Below are 15,422 nucleotides of genomic sequence, written 5' to 3' on the forward strand. Positions count from 1 at the left end.
ATCTTTCCCAGAGTTCATCTCCTTCTCTGTTGGACCAACTCCAGATGGGCTGTGATGAGGCAAATTCAGGAAGTCTAAATGTGGAATGCAGAGTCTGTGGTGACAAGGCATCAGGGTTTCATTATGGGGTACATGCATGTGAAGGCTGTAAGGTAAGGACAACGCAGAGATTAGATATAACTTTATGAGAGGTAGACTGTGGGTTCCTTGGTGTTCTCTAAGTTTGGAGGTTTTCTTGCAGATGTTTCATTACCAAACTAGGCAATATCATCAGTACTAAAAGGGAGTGAGGTTTGCTTTTATTTTGATGTACTAGTGCAGCGGTTCTCAACCTGTGGGTCAGGACCCCTTTGGGGGTCGAACGACCCTTTCACAGGGGTCGCCTAAGACCATCGGAAAGCACATATTTTCGATGGTCTTAGGAACCGAGACACCAATTTAATGGTTGGGGGTCATCACAACATGAGGAACTGTATTAAAGGGTCGCGGCATTGGGAAGGTTGAGAACCACTGTACTAGTGGCTTGTCCTGCCAGTGTCGGTGGGAGAGTTAGCTGGCTTGTTTGTTTGAGTTGATAGTTCCTTGATTGGGGTATTGTTTACTTCTTAATTGTTGGTCTAGTGTTAATCTTGGTGTTAATCTCTGCTCATATCGGTGTTGATTGTTGGGTGGGGGGGAGGTTAGGGTTTTGGGCTTTTTGATTGTCTCTTTTGAGTGGTATATAGATGTTTAACTCTGTGCTTGTTGATGGCCAATTTATGTGAGTACCAGGCCTCCAGGAATTCTGTGGCGTTTTTGGACATTTTTGATCTAGGATTGCTCACAATTTACCAGGTGAAACTATGGTTGATCCTGCCCATGTGTTGTGAAATAAATGAGTTTTCATCATGTGTTCTGTCTGCTGGTTGGTGTTCAAAGATGCGTCTTGCCAATCTTCTACCTGTTTGTCCTACATAGTGGCTGTTACAGTCCTTACACTGTAGGTTGTAGATGATTCCTGTTTTTCTCTCCTGGGTGTGCCGCGTCTTTTGTTTTAATTAGGATGTTTTGGAGGGCTTTAGTTGGTTTGTGTGCTACAACGATGCCATGTGGTCATAATAGTCTTGGCGGTTTCTGATATGTTTTTGCTATATGGCAGTGTTATGCTTTATGCTTTTCATAGCTTGTGTTGGTTCAGCTATGGTGTGTTGAATGATCAGGCACTCTTTGATAAAGCTACATGGATATCCGTTTTGTTGGAAGACATTGTACAGTTTCTTTTTTCAAGGTTGCTTCAGTATGTTTGTAATTGAGTAGTTACTTTGTTAGTGGAACACCTGGGTTGTGTGGGTAGTTTTTCAACAGACTTGTGTTTGTAATTTGCCATCACTGCCTCTGCTGTTGAGGACATCTAGGAAAAGGAGTGTATTGTTGTTTTCTTCTTGTGAATTTTATTCCTTTGAAGATGTTGATAGTTTTGTGTGTGTTTTTCTAGTTGGTTCTTTTTTTATTATTAGCATTGACGATGTTGCCTAATTTGGTAATGAAACATCTGCAAGAAAACAATTGAGATAAGAGAGTACCAAGGAGGCCACAGTTTAACTCTGAGCAACAAATATTCTCTGGGGAGGGAAAAATGGCACTAGAAACTGTGGAAGTCCCCTTTTTGTTGTTCTTATTTTTCATTGAATCTTTCCTCTCTCAGAATGTAGGGATCACTTTTAGAAATTAGGCCTAGCTGTGAATGTGATAACTGAAGCAAGACCTTTGTATGCATAGAGATGGAAAGACTCACAGATTCTCACAATGGAAGAATGGGTGGTGAAGTTAATGGAAATAGCTGAGATGGCAAAATTAATTACCTTGATTAGGCTAGCTTTGTTTCTATGTGGAAACCACTTTTGGACTTTTTCTTAGAAACCAAAAGAAATGCTATACTGATTTTGGGGTTTGACAGCTAGAATGGTTTATGAGTATAGAAATATAATATTGAATTTTAGATCAAACGGTTAATGCATTTAATATTTGTAACTGAATCAAAGAAAGTTGGAAGTTACCTTTCTGTTTCTTTTCTTTTCTCCTTATTCCTTTGCACTTTCCTCTTCCATATTTGTTTTTCCTTCTTAATTTCTTTTTTTCTAGGTTTTTTAAAATTATTTATTTATTTTAATTATTTAGAGGATTTGTATGGCTTCCCACTCTTTCAGCAAAAGAGCAACTGACAAACAATAAAAATCAATAATATAAAAAGAATAAAAACAATACCCCCCCTCCCCCCCAGGCAATAACAAGCAATGAAATGAGCCACATGATGGGTTCCATGGATTGGACTCCTTAGGCCTGTTGGCTGAACCAGAACTTCAGTGCTTTGGGAAGAGTGTTAAAGTGGGGGGCAGCTTAATCTTTGCGGGGATGATGTTCCAAAGGGAGGGAGCTACTTTGGATAAGGCCCTTCTTCTGGGTCCTGACTGATGTACCTCCTTAGGAGATGGGACTCGCAACATTTCCCTGCCTCCCTCTCTAGTGGGTTGAGTGGATGTAACTGGGAAAAAACAAAGTCCTTCAGATAACCTGGTCCCAAGCCATGAAGGGCTTTAAAGGTGACATCAGCAGGTTGAACTGCACCTGGAAGCAAATCTGCAGCCAATGCAACTTCCACAGGAGAGGTGATGCTTATGCCCACTTGGATCTGCATAAAACCATGCAGGCAACTGCATTTTGAACCAATTTGAACTTCTGGATGCTTTTCAAGGGCAGCCCCATGTAAAACATGTTGCAATAGTCAAGTCGGGAAGTGAGTAAGGAAAGCATGAAATTTATATTTTATTTTTGGTAGAAATTTAATGAAGTATATTTTCTTAACAGAAGAAGCTAGAACTGGCTGAAATGCTGCAGGACACCTATTAACTTCCTCATGGTCCCAGGGTAAATGCTCATAGTATCTTAAGTAATACCAAAAAAGATGAGACAGCAAGGATGTTATGAAGTTGGGATTTGTTGATTACAGTAAAGTCCATCTGGTGGTCACATGTGAAACTGCATGCCTGCTTCTTTGTTTTATATATTAAACATATTTATTTAGGTACTCTCCCCCACCTCCCAATCATTATTTTCTGCACGCATGCATATTTTCATCTCAGAAGGTTTTTTTTGTAATATGTTTAAGGCATCTACTCATTGCTGAAACTATTGTCCTAAGATCTAAGGTAATAGTAAACCTGGCTAATAAAAGGATATTAATATCAGGATGAAACATCTAGTTTATTTCCAACATCTGTCTAATCTCTTACCAACAGGGATTCTTTCGTCGAACAATCCGCATGAAGCTAGAGTATGAGAAATGTGAGCGGAATTGTAAAATTCAGAAAAAGAACCGAAACAAGTGCCAGTACTGCCGCTTTCAGAAATGCCTTTCACTAGGCATGTCACACAATGGTGAGATCTCCTTCCTCTTGCTCTGGGTAGGGGTGAAGCATAGAGTTATAGTGAGATAAGTGGAATTATACATTTACTATAAAATTTAATAAGGGGTAGAAATTTGAGGAATGCCTCATTGGATAGATTTCTGCTTTGAAAAAAGATATATTTAAATTATGGGTACCCTGCATACTATTTTAAAGTACAGTAGCTACTGTGTTTTCCTGAAAATAAGACAGGGTCTTATTTTCTTTTGACCCCTGAAATAAGCGCTTGGCCTTATTTTCAGGGAGGTCTTATTATTTTTGAGGTACAGGAGGCAGCGAGTGTGGTCACCTCATGGCTGCTGCTGTGTTGCAACATTTTCGGGGAGGCTTATTTTTGGGGGAGGGCTTATTTTAGCACATGCGCTCAAAAGCCCGATTGGGCTTATTATGCGTGGAGGTCTTATTTTCAGGGAAACAGGGTAATACAGTAAATCAATATCAAATAAAATGAATGCTAAAAGCTCAAATATCATTTGGGCATAAAATAAAAATATGGTTTATGCAACCCAAAATGTCCATTTGCATTTCCAGAACAAAAATAAAACTGGTTTCCCTCTGAAATCTATATAAAATTATTCTAAATAATTGCATGTGTTTGTTTCTTTTCTTAAAGGATATTGAGAGTGTTTTGTATGTTTCCGTGTGTTGATGTCTATACTGCATAAAGAAAAAACTAAATAAAAAAAACCTAGGGTATTTATATGAAGGCACACAGTGATTTTAATTCAGGCTTGTTGCAAAATTTGTATAGTCAGTGTCCAATTGGACAACTGTATGGGAATTCAGTGAATGCTGGCCCACATTCAAGATTAGATGGCACTGCAGTAAAAAGCTCTGCTTTTGATTATGAAACGGTTAACATCCTACAATAATCTACAATATGTCCAAACTGTTGATACTGAACTGAAGACGCATGAACTAACATTTGATCTCCTGATCCCGACTGGTATATGGGCTGACAGGAAGCAGAATGATTGCATTTGCTTTAGAGCAATAGGTAGTACTTTTCCTCCCAGGTTTGCCTGTGTGTAGCAATATGTTTGTACTGCTGTGCCATAAATTTGAAAATGCCTACTAACTCAGCCTTTCAGTCAACACAAAAGCACCCATCCAGAAGAATGGAAAGTTTCTTTCCACCAAAAAGACATGCCTTTGCTTGCCTGGAGAAGCCTGCTGACATAGGATATGCTACCTTGCACTCCTCTTCAGCATTGTACTTGGGGAGGTAATTATCATTAACTGTGTCACGCTGCATGTGTTTACCTTTTTTTTTTAATGCCCTTAGGAAGATATTACTATATTTTTGGATTGAAATGAATTTAATTAAAATGAAGCTTTGTCTGGGAGCAGCAGGTGTGGGCATAGTAACTTGAACAGTAGATTAGAACCAGGTGACCTCCGTTCAATCTCACCCAACCCATAATGTTCATTTATGACCTTGAGTTAAAGTCTGTCTCTCAGCCTAACAAACTTCTCACAGCTGTTATGGTGATAAAATGAGGAACTCTGTATATTTTCCCAAAACTCTTTGAAGAAAAGAGTGAATATAAACTGATATATTTATATTTGTCTTTTTCTATGTTATGTTACGAGCAAAAAGCAGTTTTAAAAGATATGATAGCATGTTAATAAAAAATAACCTTTTTAGCTCAAGGCTTTTAAGCCGCCTGCTTTGTTTTGTTTCTTTAGCCATTCGTTTTGGCCGCATGCCAGAAGCTGAAAAAAGGAAGTTAGTGGCAGGACTGACAGCTACTGAAATCAGCTGCCAGAACCAGCAGGTGGCTGATCTGAAAGTCTTTTCCAAGCACATCTACAATGCCTACCTGAAAAATTTCAACATGACCAAAAAGAAAGCACGAGGCATCTTAACTGGAAAAGCCAATGGCACCCCTGTGAGTACCTCGATTCAAGAGGTCTATGTAGTATGCTAAGCAAGAAAGACATTCTTCTCAAAATAAATTAGTATATACCTATAATTTTTAATGCTATTTTTTTAAACTATGAGTAGTGTTTAAAAGATTTAAGTGAGATTGGTGTGCTATATTTATAGGTAGCAGTAATTAAATGAACTGCCAGCAATTTACATTCCAGTAAAAGCTATATATTAAAACTGCAATTAAAACTTGAATCAATAGAAATGACCAATAAACATAACCCAGCTTAATAGAAGTCATATTTAGGTTTCAAAAGCTCCACAAAGAAACTTCCCAGCACTGTGAAAAATTCCAAGTTACATGCTAATCAGACCTCTTCTGGAAGGCTTTTCCACAGGCAGAGCATCCCATGAAAGTACTTCTGGGGCCCCATTCTTCTTACCTCCTGCCTATGGGAAATCCTAAGTATCCCCACCTGAGATGATTTCACAGGACAGACTGATTCTACATGAAGAAGATAATCTTCAAGATATCTGAAAGTCAGATTTTTTTTAAGCTTTAATAGTCATAAATTGAACTTTAGTGTTATTATTTTTATATAATTCCATATTTTCACATATAATAAAAATAATGATTTCTTTCAACCTGGTTTGACTAAGCTACATTTACCCGAAGAATCTGATTCTCAGTTTGTACATTGTATTCTGTTGGATAGCACAAAAAGGGGAGGCCTTAAATGATCAGTAGTGTAAATAATAAGCATTGTCAAACTCTGTCTCTAGCTACTATTAGGTTTCTCATGATCAAATCTTAACTGTATATGTTGTTTTTCATAGCCTTTTGTGATTCATGACATGGATACCCTGTGGCAAGCCGAAAAGGGTCTGGTGTGGAAACAGCTGATTAATGGGATGCCACCATACAAGGAGATTGGTGTTCATGTTTTTTACCGCTGCCAGTGTACATCAGTCGAGACTGTGCGGGAACTCACTGAATTTGCCAAGAGCATTCCTAGCTTCATCAGCCTTTACCTTAACGATCAAGTAACTCTCTTGAAATATGGGGTACATGAGGCCATCTTTGCTATGCTTGCCTCTATCATGAACAAGGATGGACTCCTGGTGGCCAATGGCAATGCTTTTGTGACACGTGAATTCTTGCGCAGCTTGCGCAAGCCTTTCAGCGAAATCATGGAGCCCAAATTTGAGTTTGCTGTGAAGTTCAATGCCCTGGAGCTAGATGACAGTGACTTGTCTCTGTTTGTAGCTGCCATCATCTTGTGTGGAGGTGAGAGATTAGAAAAACATTGAGCAAGATGGAGAGGTAATTCATTTTTAGCAAGAGATCACATTCAGAGCACTTGATAAGTCATTCTCCTGTCGGTTTATGTCACAATATTGGGTAGCAGTTTCACAGTGTATAATTATGTCAGAAATCTATTAGATACCTTTCAAAACTTTCCTGATATTAATGATAAAAGGAGAGTAATATATGTGTGGATACAAAATCAATTTAATATCAGTGATATTAAATTTAACAGCATAATAGGATGAGCAAAACTATTATCAAACAATTTCATTCAATACTAATCAAAACGTAATTACGATCATAGACCAGCATATATTTACTACTAAATTCATTTGTTAGATCCTGCACATCCTCCAGAACTTCAAGACATCATATATAACATTTCCTCCTCACATTTTTCCATACAATAACATCCTAGCAAAATTGGCTGAGATGGCCCAATTAGCCAACTGAAGTTTCATTGCTGAGGTTGAATCTAGGACTTCCCACTTCTAAAAAGTACTGCTACATGTATTGCTACTGATGTGAAATTAATATAGTATAGTGACTGTAGTCCAACCATTTAATTCTTGTAAATTTTGGCTGTTATTCTATTGCAGAAACTTAATTGTGCTATAACCAGACTAATAACCCAACTAAGAATCCTTAAGACACTATTTTATAAATTAATAAAATTAGAAAAAAACCATAATTTCACTTGTGTCCTTATCTATGTTGAATTGGCATAATTTGGAAAAGTCTGTTAATTATAAGAATTATAACTGTAGAGGAAAATGTTCTTTTAGAGGGAGAAAACTGTTCCCATCATCTTCAGTCAGCCAAGGTGTCATATTGCTGATCTTTAAAAGAAACGATAGCTTTAGATGCTATTGTTTATAGAAAAAGAAAATGATTTTTACTCTCAGGGAACTTGTTTGTAATAAGGATAAAAATAATTTTGAAATAAAAATTTTCCTACAAGAAGTCAAGTCTAAGATGATTTTTAAAAAATTCAAAGTATTTACTGTGTTTCCCCGAAAATAACACAGGGTCTTATTTTCTTTTGACTCCTGAAATAAGCACTTGGCCTTATTTTCGGGGAGGGCTTATTATTTTCTTTTGACTCCTGAAATAAGCACTTGGCCTTATTTTCGGGGAGGGCTTATTATTTTTAAGGAGAGCATGGTCACCTCATGGCTGCTGCTGTGTTGCAATATTTTCGGGAAGGGCTTATTTTCAGGAGAGGGCTTATTTCAGCGCATGCACTCAAAAGCCTGATTGGGCTTATTATCCGGGGAGGTCTTATTTTCAAGGACACAGGGTATTCCTCCATGAAGAAATAATGGGTGGAATACACACAGTCATGCTTTTGTGTTTTGTTATTTTGCTTGACATTGATTTTGTTCTCAAATCTTGATAGTTTTCCCAGTTTCTCTGCCATCTTTTATATTCAGCAGCATTATGATTTTGCCCGAGGCTGTTGATATATTAAAAGTCTAGAGGATGTTTAGTATCAGTTAATGTTCCTCTATGAAAGAAACTCCCTAAGCATGATACTGTGGGGCAAGGTAACCTGACATTTATTTCTTAAATATTCCTGAGGGAAAAAAAGAAGTAAAAATACTGAAAAAAGTAAGCCACAAAGTCAAATGTTTTATAAATAACTTGGTGTATTTCTTTTCTTAATAGACCGCCCTGGCCTAATGAATGTTAAACAAGTGGAGGCGATACAGGACAATATTCTCCAAGCACTTGAGTTCCATCTGCAAGCTAATCACCCAGACATTCAATACCTCTTTCCTAAGTTGCTGCAAAAAATGGCTGACTTGAGACAGTTAGTGACTGAGCATGCACAGTTGGTGCAGAAGATCAAAAAGACAGAGACAGAGACTTCACTGCACCCTCTCTTACAGGAAATCTACAAGGACATGTACTGAGGAGCTTATATTTATCAGATAGGTGAAAGCCATGGAATCCAGCAAACGCTTGTATATTAGCGAAGAAATCCCTGCGTCTTCCATTTCTTTACTAGAATTACTTTTACTAGATGATTGGTCTATGCTGTTATGGTGGCTTACAGTGGAAAATTGGAAATTTACCACTGGGTATAGACCAGAGGGCTTCCGTTAACATACACTAAATGAAATTAATTTGTTGCTACAGTTCAGCTCTTAGCACTATACCAGAGCTGCTGAGGCAATTTACAACACCCCCCACCCCCCCTGTAAATGTACTTGAATTGTTATATTATATTAACATGAATTGTGCCCAAATTATTACAGCAAGCAGTACCTTGAATTGGCAGGTATAGAAATAGCACTTCATCATACTCCTGTTACATATTATTTTTATATTTCAAAAATTTTGGCTGGCCCTAAGTGTAAATTATAGGATATTACAAGGAAATTATGCGAATATATAAATTTTCCAAAGAAATATCCAAGTGTTGCATGAAGAGTATGAACACTCCTTGCAGAAATTCTTTTACTGGAAAGGCATTTAGTTTTTAACCTTAGTGCACAAAAATAGATTATGTGTTCTGGCTGAAAGGCTTGTCTTCCACATGGGTTTTTCCAGGCCTCTGCTCATTCTGTACTGCAGATTGTTGAAGCTCTTCATGAATTAGAATAGTGCTTGCTTATTTACATGGAAAAGTGGGCTTTCCTCTTCCTCTCTGTTCAGGTACTCACCCAGTAAAGAGCTGGGTCTGAAAAAGAGTGGGAGTGGCATTTTCTCTTGGATGATAGCTGCCAAACACATTTGTATCCTTCATTTCAGCTAAATTAGCTTCAATGTCTAAACTTTGAGAAAAAAAGAATCATCCTGATCACCTGAGCACTTCACTTTTGGGGAGGGGAGAATACAGTGTAAGAAATATTTTAAAAGGCAGCAGTCAGATTCCTGTGAAATTGGGGTGGTTTATGGATGGTAAATAGAGTCAGTAGTATTTTATTTCATGATATGTGGTACAACCTCTTATGATGTCCTTGCCAAGAGGAGGATTCCTAATAATTGCACTTATGTCTTTTCCACAAGCACAAACACATCATACCCTTTCATAACCAGTAATTAGGAATACAGGTAATCCTTGCCTTAAAACCACAATAGGGACCAGAATTTCTATTGCTAAGCAAGGCAGTTGTTAACTGAGTCATGCCTGATTTTACGACTTTTTGCCACATTTAAGTGAATCATTGCAGTCAGTAAGTGAATTATGCAGTCATTAAGTGAATCTGGCTTCCCTCATTGAGTTTGCTTGTTGGAAGCTGGCTGGGAAGGTTGTAAATGGCTGTCACATGACCTTGGAACAATGCCACTATTGTAAATGCATGCCGGTTGTCAAGCACCCAAATTTTGATCATGTGACCATGGGAATGCTATAACCATCCTAACTGCAAGGCCTGGTCATAAGTTATTTATTCAGTGCCATTGTAACTTCAAATGGTCACTAAAGGAATGGTTGTAAGTCAAGGACAACTTAATTGTTTTATGATAAGTTTTCTATATTTAGAAAACATTTAACAAATCTTTCTCAATGGGTTTTGTCAAAAATTCATGATAATTTAATATTTCCCGAGCATTTCAATTGGGTTAGAATGCAATTTTGGTTCCTTTTTCTTTCATCATTGTTCCTACTTTATTCCATAGGTGTGCCAGGCAACTTTTGTTAATATAATTTATCAGCATAGATCTTCTTTACTATAGAAGATTCTTGGGTGTGACTTTGTCATATTGATGTGCCAGTAATGTGGAGTGATTATGCCTACACCATGTTGATATAATGTGGAGTTTGTTGGACTTCTTTCTTTCATAACTTCCAGTGTGTCCTGACTGAGTGCAGAATAGATCAACATGGTGGTTGAATGTGGCATTAAGAGCTTTGTCATATAATTGTATTAATGTTTTTCTTGCTACATTATTAAGTGGATCCTTAACTTTCAGAGAAGAAAAACTATTATAAAAAGAACCATGAATACCAAAAATAGTACACATATATACAGCAACAGAGTTTTAGATGTTGCAAAAATTGCTTAAATTGGCTGGTTATCCTGACATCTTAACTCAAATCATGTAGATTTTCTGCTTGTTCTACATAATACTTTAGTTTTTCATTTCTGGATTTGGATATAGAAATTGACAAGGAACGTTCAGTCTTAATTCATGACATGAATAAGTAACAATATTTTGAAACTTAACTTTTTTTTTAAAGTGCCATTCTTTGGGGGAAAGGGACAAATGAAGCAGTGTTTAGCAAGAGCATTACATGGAGGAAGCCTCCAATTCACAACACCAGTTAAAACAGGAGTGTCAAACTCATAGCTTTACATTGTCGTCATGTGATATGTTGCAGCTTTTTTCCCCTTCGCTAAACTGGAGGTGGGCGTGGCCAGCATTTGATGCATCTGGCCTGTGGGCTGCGAGTTTGACACCTCTGAGTTAAAAGAAACATGAGGCAAGTGATAAGAAAGTTTCCCATGCCACTGTCATGGAGGGGGTGGGGGGGAGAGGTACATTTGTCAAAAAACAGTTTGATCTTGTACAAATTAGCTTTCTATGCTTTCTTTTATGTTCTTAGCTGTTCAAGAAGGAAAATACTACACTATTGACCTGTTTTGCTGAGACATAAATAGAAAGATACACCTTAGGCAACATGTACTCTTGCTTTAGCAAAATACCATTTTTAGTCTAACAAAGCATAAGGTTACCATTTAGGGATGAGGACTATGGTAATTTGCCAACAAGCATGTACTTTAAGTGAAGGAATGCCAGCTTCTGTTTAAAGGTGGGACTTCAGTAATCACTGTAAACAGTACTGAGATAAGGCAACTTTCTATTTTGCCTCATTAGTTTATTTAGCTATCCTACCCAGTTATTATTCCATTATGACTCATAATATATCATTCAGTAGATCCAGATCTTGGGTATTATTTTTAAAGAAACAAATGCTTATTTTTTTAAAAAAGATGCTCTTCAAACAAAAATAATTAAATGGAAATTTGAACTGGGCAGCCATGTTGCTTAAATTTTATTATAATCTAAGTAATTTACTACCAACTTTTAAACAAAAACTAGAATGAATTTTGTAAGCTGTAGATAACTCTTGCAGCCAAAGCACAAGTTTTTGATAAAAGACTTATGTTTAACAACTTGCCTAAAAGATGCATCTAACTAGGATTTCGGATTAGATTGATGAAGCTAGTGAAAAATGGATCGATAATTTTCTCCACTTCTTTATGTCTGTGGTTGCAAAAAGTATCTTGTTAGAAATACATTTTTTTAAAAAAAATATTGATCCTTTCTTTGCAAGCTACCCTAACAATCCAGACAACTAGACCTGTAGGAGACAGGTAAAACACGTTTTGCTGGTGGTAATGCTTTAAAATATTTAAGGGACTGTGTACACATCTATGCAGAAATAAATTATTTGGAGATTATTTCGAGGTTGTTTTGCAGTCATAATATTCCTCAGTTAACTTTTCTGCTTCAAATGTTTTTTCCATGTGTTCCAATTTCAGACTGCCAATACTATAGTGCTATGTTTTTCTATGGTTGAACCCATAATAGTTAAAATAATATTTTGTGATCTTCATGCATCGGATAGTTACATTAATAAATCTGACATGATAGCTACCATGTATAACTAGCCAGAATGTTGTTTTCCTTGCTAACTTAAGGGGAAGCAAGGTCCCTTCTTCCAACTCAGCACAGATGTACAGCATGTGCTTTTATTGTATCTCTATTTCCAGAATGAAATAAGTGCGAAGTTCTACCTCTACTTTGCAGGAGTGATGTGAAATGTGTTTTATTATGAGAATTCATGCTTTTGGAGCCACAGGTGGGCAAATCACTAAAAAAATGGCTTGTGATTTTTATATTTCAGCATCTGCCTTAGACCTTGATTTCAGCCACTCTTACTGAAGGCCTCTTTTCCCTGCATCTTGCTGTTCATCAGGAGATGCAGGACAAATATTTGCAGCCCTAGAAAAGTCTGCACTTTTTTTTCTTTTGCTGAGTGTGTGATGGCAGAACAATGTAGCAATCCTCAAACTGAAATGTATATTTTTGCTAGAAGTTCAAATTTCAGATGTTTTAAAACAAATAGGAACTGACAATATATATAAAAAAAGAAATAAATATTTAAGAAACAATTACAATGTAGCTTTTCTTTTACCTACTTCTTACCTTAGCTTCCCTGAGGACATAGATGAATTTTTCTGTTACAAATTTCACAGAAATGCTGAACAGTAGCTCTCAGTCACAATGTATTATGCAATTTTGAGTAATGGTAATTTTTAAACTTAAAATCTTTATAGGACAAAATACGTTTCTGGTCCTTGGGGGGGCGGGTGTCTTCATTTGAATGTGAATCTTTAAAAAAATACTGTATTTAAATTGAAATAGAAGTGTATACTGAAACAAAAGCAAATTTAAGATATACTTTTGGAAGTACAAATATAAAAATGATTAATTTTGTCTCTAGCATTAATGTAGACTTTCAGGTATAAAATAGATCACATACCTTAATGTTTTCCTATATGCAAATATCATGAAATGCCATTAGTTTCAGAATCTTGTGTTTATACACAGATCAATTTGCATGTATAAAGCAGCCTTCAGTAATCCACAAGAGACTGTCAGTGTGACATGCTGTTAATCCAAACCACAACATTTAATTACTTTGTTTGTGTGGACTCAGTTCAGTGCACATAGTATTAGGCTTATCTAACTACAATTTGAGCTCAGACATAAGAGCTGATAGGATGCTGACACAAAAATCCAAAAAAGTACTTGCAAAAACGATATTTCATTGAGCAAAGAAGGTTATACTTCTGAGAAAAGATACACTTCTTTTTGTGCAGGTTAAGGAATAAGATGACTGATTTTCAGTGGGATAGCTCAATCTGATGAACAACTTTTGCATGCTTCTGTTGGTTGGCAAGAGAAAAAACTGACTGGTTGGTGCTGTTTCTTGTTCTCATCAGAGTTGTCAGAAGTGAAGGGTATCTGTATGACTAGTTTGCAAATGCTTTGAAGTAATTTGGGAATGGAAACAGTAGCATGTAAAAGTGTCCTAATTATCCAGGATGTGTTCTCCTCTTAAATATTATTCTAATTATGAACCATTGAATATATAAATAGTAATTGCAGAAATGAACAAACATTATTGACTAGTTGTTAAAATGGCATTTCTATAAGTTCTTACTTAGACAGTGTCCTTGTATTTTTAAAGATCCTGATATTGGAAGCATTTCAAAGATTTGTTTCAGCAACTTTAACAACAGCTGAATAAGATCAGTATTATTCGTAGCAGATATAAGTTGGAAGGATGCAGTTAGTGACTAGTTAGATTTGAATCTGACAAAAATGCTATGAACTATGTATGGATATTAAGTCACATTCTCCCAGTTATGTATGCATGCTTCTATATCCCAAAATTAATATGCTTACCCTGCTTAGGCAGGAAACCCTACACCACTTCATTCAAATGGTTTTCTAATCTCTTCTTAAAGACTTCCAGTGTTGGGGCATTCACAATTTCTGGAGGCAATTTGTTCCACTGATTAATTGTTCTGTCAGGAAATTTCTCCTTAGTTCTAGGTTGCTTTTCTCCTTGAATAGTTTCCACCCATTGCTTCTTGTTCTACCCTCAGGTGCTTTGGAGAACACCATAGTTTGACTCCCTCTTCTTTGTGGCAACCCCTGAGATATTGGAACATTGCTATCATGTCACCCCTAGTCCTTTTCATAAGACGAGACATATCCCAACAACTGTTCTTTATATGTTTTATCACTGAGTCCCTTAATCATCTCTGTTGCTCTTCTCTGCATTCTTTCTAGAGTCTCAACATCTTTTTTACATTGTGGCGACCAAAATTGGATGCAGTATTTCAAGTGTGGCCTTACCAAGGCCTTACCTTTCAGACATGTTTGTAGGAAGAAAAATGTATGAAGCATTTTGAGTACACAAAAGTGCCTTAAGAATGCTAAGTGTTATGATATACAAGTTTTGAACTGGAGGTTTCTAATTCATGTTATTGGCTTTACAACATGTGTTCCAATAAATTTATATCACAAAGATAACTACAGCTGAGGTCTCATATATTTTTAAACCTAGCAATTTGACTATTTTAAATATATGATTGCTCTGCTTTTCCATGCCGTACTTTTAGCAGTCTAACATCCCAAGTTCATTTATTTCTGGCAAGAGAGCACTGTATCCGTGTAATGTTTGATTACTTATAAATGTGCAAGCAGATGCATCCTAAAACAGCACAATTGTAGGATATACCTACAGGGAATGATCTAATCTAGTTTCAAGTATTCATTCAAGTTGCCTCTCAAAAACATTTACTTTTTGCCAATCGAATCAGAGAAAATCAGAGAAACGGTCTTATTTATGCCAATCAAGATAACTTGAAACATTGATAGATTTGAAACACTTAAAGTACAAAATGCTATTACTGCAGAACTACATAAATGGGAATAAAAAATGTCACGCTTATTTGGAATCAACTTAAAAGACATGAAAAATGTGTCCAACCTTTCAAGACCCACTTGCTTCTAAGAAGGTCCGTGAGGTCACTTGCTCCTTTTACTCCAAAAGACTCAGCAATTATAGTAGCATCTAGAGATGGATTGAAATGATGTCAGAAAAAATAGTATTTCTATCTACATTGGAATTTGGGTAGAAACTTTAAGTAGTTTGTGGTTCATTTAGAAGCTTTGCAAAGACTTCTAGTGTCTTCCAAAAGTAATTTCAAAACAAAAGCTACCATTCAGAGAAAGGGAGACTGTGAATAAATTGTTTAAGATCCTT

The 15,422-nt window shown here is 36.5% G+C and overlaps 2 protein-coding genes across 8 annotated transcripts in view; one reads left to right on the forward strand and one right to left on the reverse strand.

The window, feature by feature from the left end:
* The window catches only part of PPARD (peroxisome proliferator activated receptor delta), a 146,595-nt gene that overhangs the window by 37,392 nt on the left and 93,781 nt on the right, over positions 1-15,422 (forward strand). For 6 of the 7 annotated variants that reach the window (XM_081946952.1, XM_081946947.1, XM_081946945.1 and 3 more), the window contains 5 exons: positions 1-152; positions 3,276-3,414; positions 5,133-5,335; positions 6,154-6,604; positions 8,294-12,753. The exons of the other annotated variant lie outside the window; for it this stretch is intronic. In XM_081946952.1, coding sequence (XP_081803078.1) covers positions 1-152; positions 3,276-3,414; positions 5,133-5,335; positions 6,154-6,604; positions 8,294-8,541 — 1,193 coding nt within the window. In that variant the 3' untranslated portion in view covers positions 8,542-12,753. Of the gene's footprint in view, positions 153-3,275; positions 3,415-5,132; positions 5,336-6,153; positions 6,605-8,293; positions 12,754-15,422 lie in introns of those variants that run through there. 7 annotated transcript variants of the gene reach the window in all.
* The window catches only part of LOC309389049 (uncharacterized protein), a 17,960-nt gene continuing 2,544 nt past the window's right edge, over positions 7-15,422 (reverse strand). Inside the window, exons 2-5 of the mRNA XM_081946963.1 lie at positions 15,147-15,230; positions 5,760-5,821; positions 3,270-3,436; positions 7-145 (exon numbers count right to left, since the gene is read on the reverse strand). Of these exons, the coding sequence (XP_081803089.1) occupies positions 3,380-3,436; positions 5,760-5,821; positions 15,147-15,230 (203 nt within the window). The 3' untranslated portion in view covers positions 7-145; positions 3,270-3,379. The remainder of the gene's footprint in view (positions 146-3,269; positions 3,437-5,759; positions 5,822-15,146; positions 15,231-15,422) is intronic.

Source organism: Natrix helvetica (genome assembly GCF_964273705.1).
Source record: "Natrix helvetica genome assembly, chromosome: 3".
NCBI classification, from domain to species: domain Eukaryota; kingdom Metazoa; phylum Chordata; class Lepidosauria; order Squamata; family Natricidae; genus Natrix; species Natrix helvetica.